The sequence below is a fragment of the Xenopus tropicalis genome, chromosome 7, assembly GCF_000004195.4.
Source record: "Xenopus tropicalis strain Nigerian chromosome 7, UCB_Xtro_10.0, whole genome shotgun sequence".
In the NCBI taxonomy this organism is placed as follows: domain Eukaryota; kingdom Metazoa; phylum Chordata; class Amphibia; order Anura; family Pipidae; genus Xenopus; species Xenopus tropicalis.
Genome location: NC_030683.2, coordinates 86494737 through 86519145, shown reverse-complemented (window position 1 = coordinate 86519145; position 24409 = coordinate 86494737). Strand labels below are relative to the sequence as shown.

Sequence of the window (24409 nt, the reverse complement as noted above, 5' to 3'; positions counted from 1 at the left end):
GGAGCCCAAGAGGGCTAGATCCCACTAGGTTTTTCCCAGTGTCCCTACCCAGTCCAAACCTGTCTAAAAAGGCTAAAATGTTATTGTTACTCTATTTACTTATAATGATATGCAGACCCTTGTCTGCATATAACTGCCTGGTTACTAGGGTAAATTGTACCAAAAAAATGAAGACCAACTGCATATTGTCTTAAAATATTAATGTCTACATAATACTAAAAGTTAATTTAAAGGTGAGCTACCCCTTTACAATTACAATAGTACTCTGTTAAACTCCTTTATGAAAGCAGAGGAAATAAATCCTTAAGTTTTTTTTTCCAGCTCTCCCAAAATTCATGTCTAATTTTAGAGAATACTCACTGGTTACTGTTGAGTATTAACATATTCAGCAATATTGTCCATATAAAATGTACTGCTTCCATGCTAATTGTTGTAAGTAGGCTCAAACAAAGGGCACAATGGAAAATATAATGATGCACAACACAATTGTATAGTGTAAGCTGACTCATGTGGGATTTAACTGTTCATGCTTCCCTTCTCTTAGGGGCTGATTTACTAATCCACGAATCGGATTGGAAACAAACATTTTGTGACATTTTCGTATTTTTTGCGGTTTTTTTCGTCGCCGTTGCGACGTCTACAAAAAAAACGCATTCGGACACTTTTCGAACGTTCATGGATTAGTAAATCAGCCCCTAAGTTTCTGCCACGATTGGCTGGAGATTTTTCTAAACTTACTCACTCTAGAAGAAGAAAATGTCTGGTATTAAAATCCCTTTTTTCCAATAGCCCCTGCACTGATTGCAAACTGTTTGCATTAACTTTAAGTAGTGCAGCCCTAATAGCTGTCCACTCTCCCCACCACATCCTGCAACTTTTCATTAAGCACAGGCTGCCTGAGAAGTACAGGAGTTATTGTTCCTTATTGGCAATAACAACGGTTCATATTTAGGTGAATGACCATAGTGTGGAACTTCCAAGTTGAGGTGACTGAGTCATTTGGAAATAATTAACTCTTTTTGTTATGTTCTACAGTGCTCGTTTAGTCTCCATGCAAGAGAGCAGCAAGTCATATGTCCCTCTCTAATAACCCGTTGAGATATTAAAACATGCCATTTTTTAACCAAACAACTTTTTGAGCAACACCGCCACTTTCCCATTTTGAGCAATTCCCAGCTGTATTAGTTACCTGCCACACAACTGGTCAGTCACCTTTAGCAGAATGAGGCACTTTATCCCGTACCCTTCCATCAATATTCACCATAAGAATTTAAGAAAAAAAAACCCAGAGACAAGTTTATGGAAAAATCTGTTGGGTCACAGAATTTATTACTAATAATAAATGTATTACTAAAAGCCAAAAAGTGGGGGGTGTATTCCCTGAAACTAGTTGTCCTTCCCAAAACACATGGGCTCAATGTAGGGCAGGGATTGGGTAGCGCTCTTAAGGGACCAACTTTCTCCCTCTCCCAGTTCTTCCTTGTGCAAAATATTTTTAGCCTGGCTCTATACTAGATACTGGGATAGATGGAATAGGAGAGAAGGGAACATACTGTAATCATGTTAGACATACATCCTCTATTCATTATCAATATGGTCAAAGGACAACATAGTTCATATAGTGTTAAACACAAACATATTTATATATATTACTTGTATATGTAAATGTTATTTGCAAACCACCTACCCAGCAACCTTCTGCAACTCTTCTTCCTTCTGCAAGATCTTCATTTTAATCTCCTTAAGCTTTGTTCTTACAGCCTCAGGGTACAGGTAAAGACACAGGAATGAAAGCAAAGAGGAGAGAAAAAAGAAAGTTATGATTGTGCCTGTTAGATGGTAACAATAGTTGCTTTATACGGTGAGGACAGTGAGGGTGTGGAATGCATCAGGTACAGTGATCAGAGAACTTACTTTATGGAGTTCTTTAATCACCTTGTATTGTCACTTCAGGCGATTCACTTCATCTGTCCTCTGTGGGAGAAGAGATCCAATGTTAAGCACTGCTTTGTACCAATATCATTATTGTACCCATGTGGTCCCTAAAATCTATGCAGTGTCTGCTGAAAATGGGACTTTAGAAGCCCCCACCCCCATGGGCACAATCGATACACTGAATAATAATTTTCCTTATTGTTATAAAGGCACACATTGAATAATAATCTCTGTAATACTAATAATGACACTTACAGGAGACCAACACACAACTTTGCTCAGGACATAAAATGTCTTCTGCAGCTCTTCCAGTGCTTCCTATAACAAAAGAAAGGCACCAATGTGAGAAACAAATCTGTTACTTAGAGCTATTCCAATTTAAATCAGACCCATAAAGTAGAAGTATATTATTCTCTGAGCCTAGCACTGTTTTATCATGTGGAGAAAATATCCAGCCATAAAATAAACTGGGGAAAAAAATGGCAATCTAATATCTATTTTGGGTTACGTACCAGATATTTGAATATCTCCAGATAGTTGGGAATTTTTTCCTCCTTCACTTTTCTGTGATCAATCATGTATTGAAAGAGGAAGTTTTCTCTGAAAACAAAATTCCCATTGAGTTCTAATATTCCATTGTATTTCTACAATAAATGCACTTATTCATTAAAGTAATACTGACACCAAAAAACAACATTTTAAAGTATGAATATACATAACAAGTTACATATAGGTCACGTTGACCATTCTTTGCTGATATGGCTGCTTCTGTAAGTAATTGTTACGTGAAATTCCTAAACCTGACTGTTTTGCCAACCTGACTGTCCCTTCTCAGTTATAGCTTCTAATGCTAACAGACTACTTCTGTCCCTGGAACGCCCCCTGCTTGCACTTTATTCAGATACACAAGTTACAGAGCTACAGGTGCTGCAAGGTGCAGGGTAGCCTTTTACCATATGCCGGAGTCAAGCATTAAATGGCCTCTGTTTGACAGCGCTGTGTTCTGCATCTTACGTTAGATTCTTAATCTGTGACAAGGTACAGAGCCCAGCCTGAGCAGACCACTAAGTGCATGGACCCTAAAGGGTGCAATTTTCCACCCTTATTGCTCTTGCACTTAACCATGGGCAATGATAAATGATACACAACATGTAATAAGACTTTTTCTTTTACTTACAAGTTGGTAATCTCCCCAAAATCTCACCTGTATTGATATTCTGCAGGGAAAAATACATTTTCATCAAAGACTGAGCTAAATCAGGGCAATTCATTCACATATAATAAGATAACACTGCAATGACTTTATAATACAACATTTTCCACCTGTCACTGCACAGATGAAAAGGGCCCAGAGACAAGTGGATAAAATGATTATGGCAAGGTGGTGTACTTATGTAATAATAGGTATGGCAAGTCAACTGAAGGATTCAGACAGAAAGAGAGGGGCTTAAGAAGAAGATATATTTTCCACTGAATGTGTAGAATTGTGAAAGGAAAACATTGGTTTCAATGTGAGTGTATTTATTATAATTTTTTACAATGGAATTATAAAAGAAACAGATGCATTACCTAAAGAGCTGGCATTTTCTTTGCACTAAGGAAACCTAAAGGCAGACAAGGGGTACAAATAGGCATTATATTAGGAACAGCAATAAGTTTCAAGACTTTAACATGAATACTATAGTGTATAGTCTGCAATGTATATAATATCTGGCAAAATGAACTACCAAATAAACCTGCCTGCATAAAATCACTATGAACCAGCGTGATTATTGAAGGAGAGGAGCGCAGGCCTGGGAAAGAGATAAGCAACTTTACAAATTGGCACCCCCTCACCCAGTGTATTTAGGGCAGACTTTCTATACAAAAACCAATTTGCAAAATTAAAAGAAGCTTGCCAGATGCTGTCTCAGCAGAACCAGAAGCCTAATAACGTTTGCTTGAGGTTCGTTCAAAAGGAGGGTCCGGCACAAGGCCGGAGACCCAAGGCATCTCCCTCAGTAAAGTTTGGCTTTTTCTGACACAAGTTCAGATGAAAATGGTAAAAAGCTGAACTACAAAGAAGCCAGAAAAAGAAAAGAGTAAAGAGAAAAGAGTAAAGCACTGAAGCACAAATCGCTCAGAAGGTTGCACTCTATCGCAATCTGTATAGAGAAAAGAAAGAAATTAGCATGACACGTCAGCTTCAAGGATTAAGCATTCATCACTTAATATTTCCTCTAAAATACAGAGGGAAGTAGAGAGCTGGCTATTGTACCCTGGCTTTAGGTTTTGCATCACTTCCAGCAGGTACTGGGCCTCAGTTATACAATCACCAATTAGAAATTAGCAATTGGTACAATTAGAATGAGGACAATGTACATTGGTGCAATTCACTCTCTGTTAGTAATAAATTCCCAGTTATGCCCTTTGGGTAACTTGGGTACAGAAGTGCAGGACTCATAGATACTGGATAGAAAATAGTATTGAATGGTCTTGAGCAAGAGACAATAAGTACATTTCTGTTATGACAATGAATTATGCTTCTTGCAGTTTAATAGCCAGTTACGTTATTCTTAGTATGAATTTCCCTGGAACTTTTTACTTTGCAACTAATAATATTTATTATCTGGTTGCCAGGCTTCCTGGCCTTAGCAACAGGGCATTCGGGAGAAAGTTAGAATGAAGAATGAATAGGAGATAGCTTGAACGAAAAAGTATTAAACAATACTAACAATAGCAACAATTTTGCTCAACAATTGGTTTGGTTTCCAGTTGCTGGGGATACTGACCCTAGCAACCAGTTGGTATTTAATGCTTTACCTTGGAAAAAGGTAAAATAGAAAAGTCTTCACTCCAAATCTCAAACTAACTGGTACCTAGGCTGGGATTACATGTGTTATCTAGGAGATTAAATAGGCATAAGGGCTCATTTACTAACAGGTTGATTGATAACTTTTGTGACTAGTTGCCCTGGATTGCCATAGGAAATATTTAATGCAGTGCAGAAAGGTAAATAAGCAACACAAATCCAAAATGAAATTAGTTATGGGACTGACAGCAAAATAAACATGGTATAGGGCAGGGGTGGGCAAACTTTTTGGCTCAGGGGGGCTATGATGTAATGATTGGGAAATAATTGCATCAGTCTTATAGAATTCTGCCTGGTTTTCCAAATAAGGAAAACCAAGCAAGTAGTTTTGACCCAAAAACTGGACAGGTGGCAACCGTAGCCTGAATAGAGGGTAGAGTTAGAGGTTACACTCAGCCTTAACAAAAGGAAAAGCTTTGTTCTTGGTAGGTTAAATGATATATACAAGGTATGTATGAGGGAAGGTTTCTGTACAGGGGCACATTGATGGGTCAGCAGCACAGATCATTCATTACTCTGGCATTGACCAGGCTGCCTGACTGTTGGGCCTTAAACTTTTCTCTAAGCAGAAATTATAGCATCTTGGCAAGCCTAGGCAGGATTCCAAAGTACTCTGAAAACTAGCCAACTTTTTTTTCCCTAGTGAATCTGGCATGCATCTCTCAGTGTATGTTGGGTAATGTAGTTTGTATTTAGCTATAAGCTTACAGCCAAATTTAATGTAAAACTACTTTGCTCAGCATGCAATGGGACTGGCATAGAAAGAAGCTCCCTTTTTCTACTCTGCTTTGCTGGTGTTTCTAACCTCTCAGTCCCAACCTGTCTGCATTACAACCCACTTCCTTCTCTTTCTGGTATGAGATTGTACTATTTTGTACAGTGATGTGGGGGCTGACATTTGTTACTTTCTGCAGTTGATCATTAAACTTTAACTCTCAGGATCACTTAGGCTTTCTGAGAGTTGTTGTTAAACAAACCCATATGTGGTTTGAACCTCAATAAGTTTCTGACTGCACAGCGAGTTTGGGAGCTGCTAGCGAGTTTTGCATGTAATCTAAAGTGTTGCATGTAAATTTAAGTGTATAGCAGGCGTTTAAAACAAAAAAGGCGTTTGGGGTTTACTGTGCATGCTGGGAGTGCTGGTTGAAAGGAGAAAGTAAGTGCAATTAACTAACTGCTGTGTGACTTGTAAGTGCTACCTGGCTGATTGAGCATACTAATTAAGGGGGTGGAGTAAATCTGGTAAATTCTCAACAGACATTTGGCTGTTTGGTTTGAACCTCAATAAGTTTCTGACTGCACAGCGAGTTTTGCATGTAATCTAAAGTGTTGCATGTAAATTTAAGTGTATAGCAGGCGTTTAAAACAAAAAAGGCGTTTGAAACTTAAAAGGCACTATACAAGGGATTGCACTCGGGAGACTGTAAGTACCCAGTTGCAATATGAGTTGCAGTATGATTGCTGGTGTTACTCAGTGTGCATCTTGTCGCATGTATGTGGTCCTGGAGCAGCAGTTCCATGCAGCATTTACTTGTGAGAGATGCAGGTGGGTTTTCCTCTTGGAATCTGAGGTGCAGAATCTAAGGGGGGAACTGGCAGCACTGAGGGCAGCTGCAAACATGGGGGAGAACAGGAGGCTCACTGAGCAACCACTGGCAGGGGCCGGTGTAGTGGGGGGGGGAGAAGGGACAGTGGAGGTTAATGAGGGAGACAAATTTGTAACAGTTAAGAGGGGCAGTAGGGGACACAAGGGTAGGGGGGCTGGTTCAAAGCTTTTACAAACCAACAGATTTGCCGCGTTAGGTGAAGATGCTGGGGAAGGCAGCTCTGAGCTGGCGTGTATGGAGCAGGCTGACTCTCAGAGCACCCTGGGAGCCGGCACCTCTAATACAGGTGGGGGGAGTAGTGCTAGGAAGGGAAGGCAGGTTATAGTTGTAGGGGATTCAATTATTAGAAAGGTGGATAGGGTAATTTGTCGCAAAGACCCTACATGCCGAACTGTGTGTTGCTTGCCTGGTGCTAGGGTTCGGCATGTGGTGGAACGAGTGGACAGATTGTTGGGAGGGGCTGGGGAAGACCCGGCGGTCTTGGTACACATAGGTACCAATGACAAAGTTAGAGGAGGGGGGGAAGTCCTCAAGAACGATTTTAAAAAGCTAGGTGCGAAGTTGAGGGCGAGGACTTCCAAGGTAATTTTCTCAGAGATATTACCTGTGCCACGAGCAACATTAAGAAGGCAGCGGGAGCTCAGGGAGATTAATGCGTGGCTGAGAGATTGGTGCAGGGAGGAGGGCTTTGGGTTTCTCCAGAACTGGGCTGATTTCTCAATCGGCTACAGGCTCTTTGCCAGGGATGGGCTGCACCTCAATGATGATGGGGCAGCTGCTTTGGGGGAAAAGATGGCTAGAGGGTTGGAGGAGATTTTAAACTAGGAGTGGGGGGGGGAGGGTGCAGCGGGAAATTCTGTGGTAGACAGGATAGATGAGGTAGTGGGCATAGTAAGGAAAATTGGGGGAGGAGACTTGCTTCGGGATACTGATAATGGCAGGGAGGCCCATAAGTTGTTTACACGTCATTCTCACGCCGGAACCAGTATTAAATGTATGTTTACCAATGCAAGGAGTCTGACTGGTAAAATGGGAGAGCTGGAGGTACTGGCGTTGGAGCGGAAATATGATGTGATTGGTGTTGCTGAAACTTGGTTGAATGAGTCTCATGACTGGGCTGTTAATATTGGGGGGTATACATTGTTTCGGAGGGACAGGGGCAATAGGAAAGGAGGAGGAGTGTGTCTGTTCATTAAGCACGACTTAAAAGCAAATATTAAGGAGGAAGTGATGGGGGTAACAGAGGGAGCTGAATCCTTATGGGTTGAGCTTCTCACAGATAGTAAAGAATCTACCAAGCTAATTGTAGGGGTATGCTATAGACCCCCTAATGTAAGCGAAGAGGAGGAGGCCCAGCTCCTGTTGCAAATAGAAAAGGCTGCTAGTTTGGGGCAAGTGATAATAATGGGGGATTTTAATTACCCTGATATTGACTGGGGCAATAGTACTGCCAGGACAGTAAATGGGAACAAGTTTATAAACTTGCTGCACGACAACTTTATGTCACAGGTTGTTGAGGAGCCAACCAGGAACAATGCTATACTAGATCTAGTGATCTCTAATGACCCAGAACGTATAGCAAATGTGCAAGTTGTTGAACCCCTGGGTAATAGTGACCATAATGTTATTTCATTTGATGTTTGGTGCAGGAAACAAATTTACACGGGGGCAACAAAGACACTGAATTTTAGGAAGGCAAATTTTAGCTCCTTAAGGGCAGCGCTTCAGGGCATAGATTGGGGCATTATGTTTTCTGATAAAAATACAGAGCAGAAATGGTTGTCATTTAAAATGATATTAAATCATTACTGTTCTCAATTCATTCCATTAATAAGAAAAAGTAGAAGTGTTAAGAATCACCCTATGTGGCTTAACTCTGAGGTAAAGAAGTTAATAGGGAAAAAAAGGAAAGCTTTTAAGAAATATAAGTCAGAGGGGACAGTAGCTGCGTTTAATGAATATAAACACTATAACAAGTGTTGTAAAACAGCAATCCGGAAGGCAAAGATAGAAAATGAGGAGCGCATCGCGGCCGAGGCCAAGACTAACCCCAAAAAGTTTTTTAAGTATATTAATAGTAAAAAGATGCAGGTTGAGGGTGTGGCCCCATTGAGTTATAATAACAATATGGTTACAGCGGATACAGAAAAGGCAGATGTGCTTAACCAGTTCTTTTCTTCTGTGTATACAGTAGAGGAGCCAGTGGGCCAAGTCTCACCCAATAGCTTCACTGTTGCCTCAGCTCCAACTACACAGTGGTTGGCACAGGATATGGTGCTTAAAGGGTTACACACGATAAATGTAAACAAGGCACCTGGGCCAGATGGAATACACCCTCGGGTACTGAGAGAGCTAGGGGCAGAATTGCAGTGGCCCTTGTTTCTGATATTCTCAGACTCTCTTTCATCAGGTATGGTACCTAGTGATTGGAAGAAGGCGAATGTCACTCCCATATTTAAAAAGGGAATAAGATCTCAGCCTGGCAATTATAGGCCTGTAAGTTTGACATCCGTGGTGGGCAAGTTATTTGAAGGCTTGTTAAGGGATCACATTCAAAATTATGTAGTGGAGAATGGCATTATGAGCAGTAATCAGCATGGCTTTATGAAGGACAGGTCATGTCAGACCAATTTAATTGCTTTTTATGATGAGGTAAGTAAGAAGCTGGACAGTGGGGATGCAGTAGATATAATCTATTTGGATTTTGCCAAAGCATTTGATACCGTTCCCCACAAACGACTGCTTTCTAAGCTAAGGTCTATTGGTCTTAGTGAAGTCGTTTGCACATGGATAGAAAACTGGCTACAGGATCGGGTACAGAGGGTGGTTGTTAATGGCACATTCTCTACTTGGAGTAAGGTTCTCAGTGGGGTCCCTCAGGGTTCTGTACTGGGTCCACTTTTGTTTAATTTGTTCATAAATGACTTAGGGGAGGGTATTATGAGTAATGTATCAGTGTTTGCAGATGACACAAAACTCTGCAGACCAGTCAATTCTATCCAGGATGTGACATCCCTGCAGCAGGATCTTGACCAACTGGCAATCTGGGCAGCTAAGTGGCAGATGAGATTTAATGTGGATAAATGTAAGGTCATGCACCTGGGATGTAAAAATATGCAAGCCCCGTATACCCTTAATGGGACTGCACTAGGCAAATCCATAATGGAGAAGGATCTTGGAGTCCTTGTAGATAATAAACTTGGCTGTAGCAAGCAATGCCAGGCAGCAGCTGCAAGGGCAAACAAGGTTCTGAGCTGTATTAAAAGGGGTATAGATTCACGGGAGGAGGGGGTTATTCTTCCCCTTTACAGAGCACTGGTAAGGCCCCATCTAGAATATGCTGTTCAGTTTTGGTCTCCAGTGCTCAAACGGGACATTATTGAGCTAGAGAGGGTCCAGAGAAGGGCAACTAAGCTGGTAAAGGGTATGGAAAGTCTCGGTTATGAAGAAAGACTGGCCAAGTTGGGTCTGTTTACACTGGAGAAGAGGCGCTTAAGAGGTGACATGATAACTATGTATAAATATATAAGGGGATCATATAATAACCTCTCTAATGTTTTATTTACCAGTAGGTCCTTCCAACGGACACGAGGGCACCCACTCCGTTTAGAAGAAGGGAGGTTCCATTTAAATATTCGGAAAGGATTTTTTACAGTGAGAGCTGTGAGGTTGTGGAATTCCCTCCCCGAATCAGTCGTACTGGCTGATACATTATATAGCTTTAAGAAGGGGCTGGATGGATTCTTAGCAAGTGAGGGAATACACGGTTATGGGAGATAGCTCTTAGTACAAGTTGATACAGGGACTGGTCCGATTGCCATCTTGGAGTCAGGAAGGAATTTTTTCCCCTCTGAGGCAAATTAGAGAGGCTTCAGATGGGGTTTTTTGCCTTCCTCTGGATCAACTTGTAGTTAGGCAGGTTAGGTATAGGCATTATGGTTGAACTTGATGGACGTATGTCTTTTTTCAACCCAACTTACTATGTTACTATGTTACTATGTATATCATGTCTGGGGTTAATGCAATACTCTAAATTCATTTTACTGTGACATACCTTAGAGGCCTTCTTTTATTTTTTAGATTTTTTTTTCACTGTGGATATTGTGCTATTTTTGGGCTACTAGTGATAAGCAAAATTTTTGGGCAGGCATGGATTTGTGGCAAATTTCCATGTTCCGATATTAGTGTATTTTCTCGTGAAACGGGTGCAAAAATTCAGCATGCAGCAAATAAAAGTTGCGCTTGTCAAAAAAGTCCTGCACGTCGAAAAATAGTCGTGTTTCACAAATTTTTCCCAAGTTTTTCACAGTTTCACTAATTTTTCTCGAAACGGACAGATTCTCTCATCACTATGGGCTACTTTTGAAGAGGTGTTTGGCTAGTTTTGGGCTGGTTTTTGGATTGACTTTGGCTGGTATTGACCAGGCAACCTGGAATGCACAGATTTTTTTCTGTGCCTATTTATGACTGCATGACTCACTGAGTTCACATGTTTATTGATTCAACCGTGGTGTTATAACTCACTGCACTGTCAAGTTGCAAACTTTAGTCAAAATATAAGGAAAATGTAGTCAAAGATATAAGAAAAGCTCAGCAGAAAGAGAGGGTGGGGTTTCATGCTGTACCAGGAAGTAGAGGAAAGGAGCTGGAGATTTAAATTTATAATTCAGAAACCAGATCAGACTGAATGCAGGGACTAATGAATGTTATTCAGGGGGTTGTTAAGATTAATTGTAAATATAGAAAAAAAGGTTTACTTCTTCTTCAAGTATGTCAATATCTTGCTCAGAAACATACATGCTTGACAGTGTGCTGAAGCTAAAAATAATAAACGTCCAAGAATGGTTTACAGAGTTGTTTTCAGGCTTCCTTAATTATGCATAAATGTTATTAAACTGTAACATGAATATTTTTGAAAACTTCACAATAGCCTTGGGTTTGACTTTTTTTTAAAAACTCTTCATCACTTTCCAAACACTTCTAGGTTTAGAATTAAAACAAATACATTTTTAAATGAAGAATGTAAAAAGTAACTGTGTTCTTGCCAGCTCTTTGGTCAGTAGGCATTTCAGGTAAAGTACATGTTGAAAATAGTTTCTTGATGCAGCAGAATTGCAGGCATAGTTAAATGCAGACCTGAGACTTCTATATGTTTATCAGTGAAATGAAAAACAGACATTGTACTGCACATAATAAATTGTATAGCAATATAAATGGCTCATTACACATTTCTGGTTCTGCTGTTTATTGAACTAAAATTGATTTAACCAGCAGATATTTATGCTAAGTTTTATTGATGTAATTATTGCTATAATGAGCTTCTCTTTGTCTACTACATCATATATCACTTCTATTCTTCAGGCCTCATTCTTTAAATCCACACTCTTGCACTGATAGGCATTTCTACAGGCTTATTGTATGGCTATTAGAGTTTGTAAAAGGTAATTCCAGGGTCATTAACCTATGCTGCGTGAATTATAGTCTCCATCTATTCATCACATTTACTCAGGCTTACAGATTGCTTAAACCTTTTGCATAGTATTATGCATAACCTTTTTATAACAAAAGCACATAGTTAAAACTCAGCAAGGATAAAAGGACTCATTTATCATTGCAGCCACTAGTGCAGTCTTGCAAAAATGGATGTCCATCCTGTCTTTTCTGCTAAATTCTGTGCAAGTGTGTCTATTGACGCTGTATAACGCTGGAGCTACCTCCACCCTAAATATGGAAGTAATTCTAGGGATCAGACAACAGGCTGCATCAATCTATAAAGCAGAACATACCAGAGGCTCAATGCATTGGAAGTTCAAAGTGTAGATCAAAATTCCCTTTAGCTATTGCACCTACAGATTGAATTTGTCACAGATGAAAAACACAATGTTTATCTAATACTGGAATACTAAAGGCCTAATTTAATAATAATCTTTATATTTTACCAACAAAATATTTGAGCAGCTTTATATTTTACCAACAAAATATTTGAGCAGCTAGGAACCATTAAGGATTCCCCAGTTCACAGGACAGTAAATCTGCTCGTCTTTTATAAAACATAAAGGATTTTTTTTTTTATTAGTAGAAATATTTAATTTATGTTAATAGAACTGTCTGGAGACCATATAATCCAGGTTAGCAATTATTTTGCCAGACTTATGCTGTACCATCTAAACTTTTACAAGTTAATTTTATAATATTCCAGTTCAGGTAAGAAAAAACCCCACAAAAATCTCTTACACCGCCTTCAAGTCAAGTTATTAAGTTATTATTATTAAGTTATTATTGGCAGTTACTTTTAACCCTAGCTACACCAATGATTATAAAGGGGGTGTATACTGATAAGTCAATTAAATCGACAGAGTCCCTTCACAGGTATATTAAGATAGTAGGGCTCATTTACAAACAGTCACAAAGAGCCAAATTCAACATAATTTAGATTGCAACAAATGTTACGTTTCTGAAAATCGTCTATAATGTACCAATTTTTTGCACTCCAAAGTTGTTGAGTACTAAAATAAAATGTCCTAAATAGGAATTTCAGGGGTTCTCAGTGAACAGTTTGATGCCCAATAAATGTAACCATAGGAATACACAACCATGTGGCTTGGTGAGATAGAATAAAATTCTGTATATGCAGATTCCCCCATAAAGGGCCCCCCCCCCCGACATGGATGGACTCCATATAGCTAATGTTCTCAGGCTGGCTTTAGTCACTACTACTATGGCCATGTGGGCAGAGCCACCATTTTGGCTGTAAGAGCAGTTTTTTGCTCTGATGTGAAGAGATATCTGAATACTCTCCCTCTGGAAACTCCCATACTCCTTTCCATGTGACAGTCTATATAAGCCCTGTGAGTTATGAATCTACAGAACTCATGTCAGTTAAACTTTTACTTTAATGGCTTCCAGTAACTGAATTTCTCCAATAGTTATGGTGGAGAATTCAGGTATGAAAAGAACCATTGTTATCTGGTTTTGACTTGCCTATCTGACTACATTTAGTTCTGACTTTACCAGCTTCTTCTCTGCAGTTTATGTTTGGTTGCTTTGCTTGCTTCTGTGGGAGTCACTGGATTCTTGTGTGGTAAGACCTGGCAGCACCTGAGCAGCTGAAGGCCAAAGCCAATGGTGGCTATTATAGGCCTAGAACAGAATCCAGTTACATCTTTGGAATGGAACAGTTTTGGATTGACCCAAATGCCATTAACATATTTAATTGTTAATGTTCATATATTGAAAGTTATCTTATTTCATTATTGAGTACTTTATGTTGTCATTTCAATATTTTGACAAACTATTTACTTTTTATTTTTAGTTTGTTGCAAATCCTACTGGAATGTGTGAGACTATCTGATGGAAGAGCAAGTACAGCAATGGAAATACTGCAAAGTCTATCCCAGGATGAGAAGTAATTTTGTTATACTTCAGTTCTGCTTGAAATTAACTAGTAAAAATTCACAGTAAATCCTTAGCCGAATGCGCTGCATGGAAGAAATCATTAAATCTTTTACAGACAGTTAATGTAAACTTTTAAGACCAATGCTTTCATTAAGGGATACTCTTGGATCATGGTTAAAAGTTCATTTGACTGTAGAGTTCATTATAAAGGTTTATGCCAAAAGAAATTCAGAAATACTAAATGTATGTTTTTTATGTCTGGGGCAATAAAAAAGACAAAATTTAAGAATTATTAAAACATATGAAGACATAAAAATGAATAAGATAAAATACGTTATATTTAAACAATATTTTCAAAAACTGAAAATAAAAAAACAGCAATGTGTACCTACGGCTTGTTAAAATGATTATGTGCAGCAACCTAACACAACAGAAACATATGAATTAGCTACTCACAGACCATTCAAAGGTAAAATAATTTCATATAAGAAATTTTAACCCCTCCCCTTACAGAAATAGTTTTCCCAGTATGCAGTTCACGGAATGTTGCTGTTGCTTGCTAAAATATAGTTTGCAAATGTATTTCACAAGCATACTTATCAATATTTGAAGAAGGAGAAAGTCAGTTGCTGTGTGGCAAAAACTTGGTCACTTCCATTATGTAACCACCCCTCCAAAATACCACACCCAGTTAACGAAAACACAAGTCATTTTACACAGTTGGAACAATAAACACTATATCACCCCCACATTCAAAGACATATTGTGGTCTATTAATATTTGATGACAGACACTGCCATGGCCTGCAAGCCCCATGCTTCTCATTACAGACAATTGTGGCCCTTAAGCATTTTATTAGAGACACAGTGGTGGCCCCCAAACATATCATAACAGATAGTTGTGGCCTGTTTGCATTTCTTGATAGACACAGTAGTAACCCTCTTACATTTTTTTTTGACAAATAAAGTGTTGGCAAGCTCCCCTCTCTTCTCCAGGTGGCCACACTTTATGTAATGTTAAGAGTAATGTTACAGTCTCATCTTGCAAGACTGTGACAAGCCAGCAGGAGAATTTGACATTTGTCCCACAGACAACAAGACCCTTAGGAGGAATGCCCAAGGCACAAGGCAACATTATCGCTTAAAGGAAACATAGTCTTCCTGTGGCTTTCTTGATGCTGCAAACTCCATAGTATTTAGCTGTAATTCAGCTGGTTGAAGAAGAGCAGAAGGCTATAGCTTTTTATGAACCCTTTTGGTGCTGGCTGCAGTGGCTGCAACGGTTGTAATTAAAATGTGGGATTCCCATATTTTAAGATTCAGTATTTATTTCTGATTTTCTGTGCAACATAAAACCACACATTTTATAGTCCAAAATGTAAAGGTAAATATGACGCTTGAGATCCAAGCAAGTTCTGATCACTTTGGAATAGGTATTTCCAAATAATTCTCTTAGCCCTGCTAATTCCTAAAGCATGACACTGAAGCTTTTTGTATCGCCCTAAATAATAATATAAAGCCCACTGGTGGAACTGCCATAATTGAGTATATGAATGGGAAATTTTAGGTAATTACGTACAAACCAAAAAGTAATGTGCTGTTCTGTTGCAACCCATGGAAATGTTCTGTCCATTGGTATAACATATGAGAAGTGGTATTGTAAGCAAAGCTATCAATACTGTTTGTAGCTAAAATAATTTTTGAACATATTTTCTCCAACAAATGGCATTTTCATCATTTTGAGGAGGGGTATAGATGCCAGATGAGGCATTATGTCCCCTTAAAGGGGGATATCAAGTAGCAAAAAACACACTTGCCTCAGTCCAGCAACCCAAGCAACCAGTCATTGATATGTTGGTTATTGAACTGGAGCAGTTATTAATTCTATATATTTTTCTCAAAAAAGGGTGAAAAACTATATGAGGACTAACTTTTCTTCTGCTACTCTGCCTTGCTTTATACTAATACTGGTAAGTTTCATAAGGTGTTTTTTATATGTATGATACTGCTATATATTTAATAAACATAATCACATGGTCACATGTTTTAATTCTTATGAAACCAAAATCTTTTCTTTTGTTTACATTTATTGATTTGATTCCATTTGTATTTTTCCTTTTTAGATGTTTTAGTCTAATTCCTAGTCAATCTTATAATGTGACTAAGCATTACATATTTTTATAGCAAAGTCTTAGTCACTTTAAGCCTTTGTACTTTGGCTTTGAGGGATTTTTTAAGGATCTGGCAGGTTAAAACAGAAATGTAAAAGTATCTCTAGCCTATTGCTTTGCACTGTCCCCCAACCTGGTACAAACCAGCAGGAGTCATGAATTTCAGGACCAAAAGGCTGAGGGAAGGAAAAGGCAATTAATTAATTACAATGTGTTTGAAAGCGATACTAATACTTTACTTTTAAAAAGAATGTATAGTGAAGTATGATGGTATGTACCAGTGCAGTTGCCCATATCAACTTATCAGATTTTCATCTTTATTTCCTAACTTGTGGTAGACTATCCATAGCTAATTGCTGGCTGCTATTGGCAAATGCACTCGTAATGTCATTTAGCAACTTAGTTGATAAATGAGCTCTTGTGAGTATAACAACAGATAGAAATGTCTGTCTCGTTCTTTGTCTGTGCTAAAAAATACAGTTTGCGACTGTCTGCCATGAGAGTCATAATTCTGGAATGTATTATAGAAACTACATATTTTAAGCAACTGAACAAAACCTTGAATGGAATTATAAAATACAAATATGTATTACAACAGCTGTAAACCCATCTCCTACATATTCCCTTTCCTTTAATTAAAGAGGACATCAAAGGTGGTAAACAGAGAAGTGGTCCTTCACTGCATCGGCTTGCTAGGTCACTTAATAGAGGATGGAAATATTAGGGGTCAGGTGTCTGAATCACCAGAATGCTGGGATGCCTGCATGTTATTTCTGGTAAGTCACATTCAAGCCAGCTTTACACTATTACAATATCTTACACTTTATTTGCATCAGTATATGTATGTACTGCATATATTTTTTTCTTTTAAGCACTACTTGTGCATGCAGCACTGTACAGTACAACAAATAGGGTAGATTTAAATGCTTGAGCTACTCTTCTTTTGTGATTATGCACAAGCCTCAAGTAGAGCAGATACCATTTGGACAGTATTCAATCATTTAATCTTCCAAAACATTTGTTGTATAGATTATAATGTGCTAAGTACACTTATCACCCTCAAATTGTTTCCGCCTCAAGAGGTGGGGGCTAATAGTGCCCACACTCTGGTCAGGGGAAACAATAGCTTTTTTTTAAAAAACATAGCCCCCGCCATTGCTAGGCTGCTGATGCTGCCAGTGTGGATGGCCATGGTGTTTGCCGTGTATGTACATAATGAGCAAGTCTCCCCGCTATCTCGTTATATGCATGCGCTTGATGTAGGAGTGGTGGATGCAATTCACCCTCCAATATCACATGCATGTGCATAATGAGTGAGTTGTGGCACTCGCTAACTATGAACACGTGAGTGTCACAACATGGCTGCCCACGCTGGGAGCTCCCTCCTGGTGCTGGTGGGTGCTATTTTTTGTTCAAAAAAGGCTATTGTTTCCCCCAACTGGAGTGTAGACTCTATTAGCCTGCATCTCTGGTGGGGGGAAACAATTTGAGGGTGATAGGTGCCCTTTCACTACTATATTAAATTGACTAAAAATGCCATAATTTTGTGTTCATTCAGGATGAGTGCAGCTTGTTAGCTGCTGAAGAAGAACAAAGACAAGTTTTATCTGCAATACTTGGACTCATGTTCAACTTGTCCTTAGAGATTAACTCAGCTATTCAGGTAAATTTAATATGGAAGCTAATATCAATCTCAAAATAAATTGGTAATGCTCACCTATATCAATCGCTTGTTGTAATGTCGGGTGGTGACTGCTAACCCCACTGCCAAGGATCAAATATGACTGTAAAATCTAACACGCTGCAGCTGAAGCCCAAAGCGTTGGCTGTCTTGTTGGCACAATAAACACTTTTTCACTAAATTCGGAGTGCTGCAGCGTGTTGGATTTTACTTTAATATGGAACTATAGTTCTCTCTACAATGCAATCTCTAAACCTAAAATCTGTTATAGTTTTTTTGTAAGCACTGTGAAATGACAGTATCTGTGGAGGATCATGTGTGTTTTCATTTATCCTATAACCAGTTCAAGGTAACTGTACAATAAGATTAAAAACATGTTGCTGTGGAGTTATAAGTAATTCTTTCCATTGACTATTTGGCACAAGAAAGCAATAAGTCTAGCTAGCAAATGGGGACACCCTTGGAAACAGAACAAAGCGTGTATAAGGTGTCCCACACTTAAAGAAAAGGTGGATCAGTCACTCACTTGGTCATTTTAACAGATTCTTAGAAGGAAAGCCATGTAGGATGTTGCTATATTGGACTTCTAGCTATTGTAAACAGCAAATCTTAGCATCTTCAGTCAGGCTGAGGTTGAAGAGGTTTGCATTTCCAATAACTGCATTGTGCATCTGCTCTATAACGCAGGGATAGGACCTGTTATCCAGGATGCTTGAGACCTGGGGTTTTCCATATAAGGGGTCTTTCTGTAATTTGGATCCTCATACCGCATGTCTACTAAAAATCATTTAAACATTAAATAAACTCAATAGGATTGCATCCAAGAAAGATTGATTATATCTTGGTTGGAAACAAGTACAAAGTACTGTTTTATTATTACAGAGAAAAAGGAATTCATATTCAAAAATTGGAATTGTTTTATTAAAATGATGTCTATGATAGTTGGCTTCCTTTGATTTGGAGCTTCCTGACTAACAGTTTTCTGCATAATGTATCCTATACCTGTATCTACTCTGTTGGGCCTCTCAAATTGCAAGATATCAGCCACCCTGTTTAGTAAAGCTACTGGTCTGTATTATCAGCAGCCATTTTGATGTAAAAATGCACTGCTAATGCATGCAACTTGAAAGTTTCAACATTTACCGAGTTAATTTATTCCCCTTCCACTGCACTCAAAAAAGCATACATGAAAACTGTACTATGTACCCTGTATATATGTATGTACAAAATTTTGATTGTTTTGTTTTTGCATACATTTGAAAGATGGTGAAAGCTCTTATCATTATGGGTGTAATAAATAATGCTAAAACACAGGCTGAAGGATGTCTCTACACACAGCCCTGATGGAGGTCACTAAATAATATTCAACCCAGCAGGATAAAACTTCACACTACACAACCCTGAGGAATATCACTTAATATTCAACCTAGCAGGATGGTAATGCACACTACATAGCCCTGCAGGATATGGTTATATACAACACATTAGTACTACCCCTTAGGGCTGAATTACATGGGACACATTCTCTGTTGGTGTTTTTCAGTGAAGATGCAAACAATCACAGATGTCTAGTTTGTCAATTGCTATTATTCCAATGGAATGTGTCTGCTACTAGTGGTGGCAGGTGGATTTTAGCCAGATGATGGATTATTTTGTAACTGAAATCTGCCTGTCACCGCCACGATTGTGCACTTCTCAACCGACTGTAAAAAAAAAAAATACCAGTAAATACAATGCCACATGTGCTATAGGTCTTAAACGGTATAATAAGTAAACACACTTCGTATCAACATATTATGGATAGATCATATGAAGACATAACAGTCTTTAATTCCCTCTGTTTTACTAAGTAAAAATATATCATTATTTTTATGGCACTATTTGTCAGAACATAACTTATGACTGGAGGCAGAACAAATCGTAGCGCATTTGACCCCTGCTTTCCTTTACCTGTGTTTACTTTTCACTTCCCTGAGAAGGTAAAACCCTGCTGGGTGTCTCGCCTTCAACTTAGTAGTTTGATTTTTTTTGTAGCGCCAGGTGCAAGCTGCCGATCCCACTGCTGAGGTTCAACTAAAACTTGCTGATAAACACGCTGCAGCACTGAGCTGGTGCCCAAAACGTTGCCTGGTTTTCTTGGCACAATAAACATTTTTCACACGGAATTGGAGTACTGTAGCATGTTTCTCAGTGTGTTTACCATTGCTGTCACTAAAAAAGTGTTCTTGTAATTGGGACTGTAGCCTCACCTGGTGGATTTTTTTTCTAAAAAGGAACGAGGAATCGCAATTACCAACAAATGCATGAACCTTCTGAACATTAAAGATGGACAAGTCCTGATGGTGAGTAATAATTAAGAATCTCTGTGGTTTTTAAAGTACATATTACTAGTGATGAGCGAATCTGCCCCATTTTGCTTCGCCATAAAATTCGCGAAAAGGCAAGAAAATTTGCGAAACGGCGAAAAATTTTTGAAACGTATTTGTTGCGCATTATTTTTGTCTCCCGCATCTTTTTGGTTTCCTGCGGTTTTTTTTTGTCACCCGCACTTTTTTGATGCAACCGTGCCCAAATTTTGACAAGACCCCGCCCAATTTGACGCGACTGCCCCTTTTTTTGACACGACTGTGCCCTTTTTTTGACGTGAATGCCCTCTTTTTTGAAGCTCAACAAAAACTTTTTACGCTTGACAAATTTTTCCGTGGCAAATTTTTATAGAAGTTTTGTGAAACAATTAGCCAATGGCGAAATGGGAAAATTCACTGCGAATCCTTGCCTGTCGAAAAAATTCACTCTTCACTACAAATATTTTTGTACATTTTTGTTATGGTTTTCGTGTCTTCTTAATTTATGCAAGTCCATAATCTATACATACTGTACATCATTCCTACTAATTCTGTATTTTTTTATGTATGTTTTATCTCTTTTTTACACTGGTTTTCTAATTATATTTATTTTTACTGTTTGTTAAAAATGTTATCAGATGACTAGCTATTAAGCTAGTTATTTGGATTAATAAATGAATGCTATTAAAACAATATAAATAGTTACATAGTTACATAGTTACATAGGGTTGAAAAAAGATCAGTGTCCATCAAGTTCAACCCATCCAAGTAAACCCAGCACACACAACCCACACCTACCTATCTATACACTCACATACATAAACTATAAATACAACCACTAGTACTAACTGTAGATATTAGTATCACAATAGCCTTGGATATTCTGATTGTTCAAGAACTCATCTAGGCCCCTCTTAAAGGCATTAACAGAATCTGCCATTACCACATCACTAGGAAGGGCATTCCCCAACCTCACTGCCCTCACCATGAAAAACCACCTACGCTGCTTCAAATGGAAGCTCCGTTCCTCTAATCTAAAGGGGTGACCTCTGGTGCGTTGATTGTTTTTATGGGAAAAAAGAACATCCCCTATCTGCCTATATTCCCCTCTAATGTACTTGTACAGCGTAATCATGTCCCCTCGCAAGCGCCTCTTTTCCAGAGAAAACAACCTCTTTTCCAGAGAAAACATTATGCAGCAAGCAGAGGCGTCTTTCATTGACTGGGTTTCAGGGGGTTTATGAATTGATGAAGGGATTTTAATTGTGTGACCTTCAGATACTCAAGTGTAAATGTGACGAAAAGTACAAGTATGAATGTTACAACATAAACAACATATACTTATACAACATAAACATAAGAATGAGAAGTGAGTAACTGATAGAACGCTAAAGAAAGGTAAACATTTTCCTATCGTGTATTTTTTGGCCATATTACACATTTTCTGAATTTAAGCCCATCAGCAGATTCTTCTGCAATGGGAATTAAAGAGTTTTCAATGGCATACTCAAAAGAATAATACCTTGCTGAGCATGCTGTGGAAGGGCACTCTGTCTCTTTCACATTTCTGCCTTAATGGTTGATAAAAATTATTTCTTCTTTGTTTTTTTTGCAGAGATGTGTGGGTATTCTTAGCCGGGTTGTTCCACAATGCCCTGCAGCTGTGGAGCAGGTAGTGCAAAGAGGAATTATTAAGAAGCTTGTAAAACTGTTAAAGGTATGTCTGTAAATGAAGGTTCAGCATGCAAATACTTTACATGGAAATGTGTGCAGAATTAAAAAGTGCTACAATAGTAATTATTAGAGAAAACTAATATATATGAAATAAAAGTACTCGTTGATGTGACCTACCATAGCCTGTCAAAGCAGGCTCTATTCTGCAGCAGGTTTCTACAAATTGCCATTTTCTTTTACCCACAATGCAGCATTTTCCCCATTATTCTAGCTTAATTGTGAGTTGACAGGGGGAGATTTGCCTATTGCAGTTGTTGCTGATGAGTCACAACTGATGCATTTTTGCTTGCACTTCAACGTGAATCAGTCTGCTCTACAGTGATTAATGCTTCTGCTGTGAGAACCCTTGAGCTACTGTCTAGGTCCGAGGTGGCTGTAGTTCCAGGATTCCCCTGCATCAATAGAGAAAACCAGGACAGTATCCAAGAGGTACCTTTAATGAATGTGACTTTTCATGCAACACAACTGCGCTTGTGGTTGTAAATTAACCTACAAGATTCTGTAATGAAGGATTCTTTTTAACCTGTATTTGTTTATTTTTAATTTTTATGCCAAGTGCGGTGTGATGATGTCACATGCCAATGTTATGACATCACCATACTGGTGCTGGGTAACATATGATGCCCATGGGTACCGCCATTTTGGATGCAGCACCTAAGGGGAGAGGAGTGCCATGCGGCGCTCCTTACAGTAAACCTTACCTTTGTAAATGACGTGTTATAGGGACTAAAGACCCAGCTAAGTAAAAATATTCCAACTGTATTTATCTAAATATCAGGGAGTCTGAACTCTACAGTTGCTATAGGCAACACTACATAAAGTTGCTTATCACATTTGTTGCTTTTATCCCTTATTGAAAAATAGTGGTGTGTTACACAGAATGTTGCTTGGTATAGGAAGTTTATGCCTTTTCGTGTAAGAATTGTCATAATGACCAAATTTATACTTACAAGAGATAACAGACATTTTCATATAACAATTTATAAAGTCCTAGACTAGTCCATACAAAACAAGAAAAACAAAACATACACAAACAAGAAAGGCTTCAGTTGCTAGAACTTTTTGTGGAGTTGAGATAAATAGAGCAAGGCAGCATTATTTTTAGTCACCATTATCAATCTGTCAGCTAGCCATAAGGAAATCCTCACCTTGTTTCTCATTTTTCACTTCAGGCAGGTGGAAAGAGAACATCTGTTTTTGCTGCAAAGGTTCTGGCTGTGTGCACTAAAGTTGATTCTGTAGCAAAGAAGGATATGATAAAGTATGATAAACGTAAGTAGCTCTAGATTAAATGCTCGAGACAAATATGTGAGGCACTATAAATGACAATACAAGGGATATATCAACTATGCAGCTTTAGCTTAATTTCACCTTGACTTCAACCATAGACTATGCCATGGTTGGAATATTTGATTGGATTCTTTCTTTATATTCATTCATTATTCAGTATAACTGGAAGGAGTTAACAAAACAGCATTAACAGAAGATGAATTTGAAGTTGGATGCATAGATCAAAGGTTTGTGTTAAATCATGCATCCAGCTTGCATCATGTGTATTCAATAGGTGTCCTACTTTAAAAGGGGTGAGATGGTAACCCAACTTTTATATCGGGAGCAGTTGGGATAATGAGTTTCTGAATAACAGAGCAACATACCTGTAGGAAGGTAAAAGTTGAAAAATAAATACCTAAAAATAAAAACTAGAAGTAGAAACTATGAAGAAAAACTCCTAAGGTGGAGTTGGTTTCTCTTGAGAAAAGATGCTTGGGGAGGGACCTAATAACTCTTTACAAGTACATTACAGGACTTTATAGACATATTGCTGGGGAACATAGAATAAAAAACAAACAAAAAAAGCCCACACCTAAAATGCCACTAAACCAGAGTTCAGAGGACAAAACATTAATTTGAGGCAAAACAAATGGTTTTTCACACCAAGGGCAGTGAAGGCAGATTCTTTTAATGCATTTAACAATGGCTTGGAAAAGGATAATATCTGGTGCTACAGTGACCTCATTTAAGACCTACAATTAGTATCAATACATCTCTAGTTTTAGCTGTGTTTCATTTGGAGGGGTTGAAAATGATGGACTATTGTTGTGTTTTAGCCCAAATTAACTATGTGTCTGTGTAAAATGTGTACTTCTCAACAAAAATTCAACACATATATTACCATTGTGTGTGCTTTTGTTTGGGCCAATTTGTTGCTAAAATGATTTATAGTGATATTCTAAACTCAAAAAGAACCTTTAATACATAAAAATTGATGTTAGATTTTCAAAACAGAGATTGATTTATGGTGATTTATTATGATTTAATCTGGCAAATGGCTGAATTTGGATTTTTAGCTGTTTGAACGCATAGTAAATCCTGGAAAAGTCATAGCATTTAAAAAAAAAAACTGAATCGAGTTTAAAATTAAAAATCAATGGTTAGTAAATGAGCCCTAGGATTACACTGCAGACATGGAAATGAGACATTGCTAGGGAGAAAGAAGAAATATTTCTCACTGACTATATAGAGGAATTTGTCTGTTTTTTTTAACAGACTTGTCTTTGTCATCACAACCTACTGTAAACTGAATACAGGTATAGGATCTGTTATCCATAATGCTTAGGACCTGGGGTTTTGCAGATAAGGGATCTTTTTATTACAAAACCTTACCGCTACTAAAAATATTTAAACATAAAA

The 24409-nt window shown here is 38.3% G+C and overlaps 1 protein-coding gene across 1 annotated transcript in view; it reads left to right on the top strand.

Annotated features, from left to right (window-relative positions):
* Window positions 1-24409, top strand: part of ttc12 (tetratricopeptide repeat domain 12) — a 73956-nt gene that overhangs the window by 41805 nt on the left and 7742 nt on the right. The window contains exons 14-20 of the mRNA XM_004916092.4: window positions 13706-13798; window positions 15694-15757; window positions 16600-16734; window positions 17517-17621; window positions 19913-19981; window positions 21600-21701; window positions 22891-22990. Of these exons, the coding sequence (XP_004916149.1) occupies window positions 13706-13798; window positions 15694-15757; window positions 16600-16734; window positions 17517-17621; window positions 19913-19981; window positions 21600-21701; window positions 22891-22990 (668 nt within the window). The remainder of the gene's footprint in view (window positions 1-13705; window positions 13799-15693; window positions 15758-16599; window positions 16735-17516; window positions 17622-19912; window positions 19982-21599; window positions 21702-22890; window positions 22991-24409) is intronic.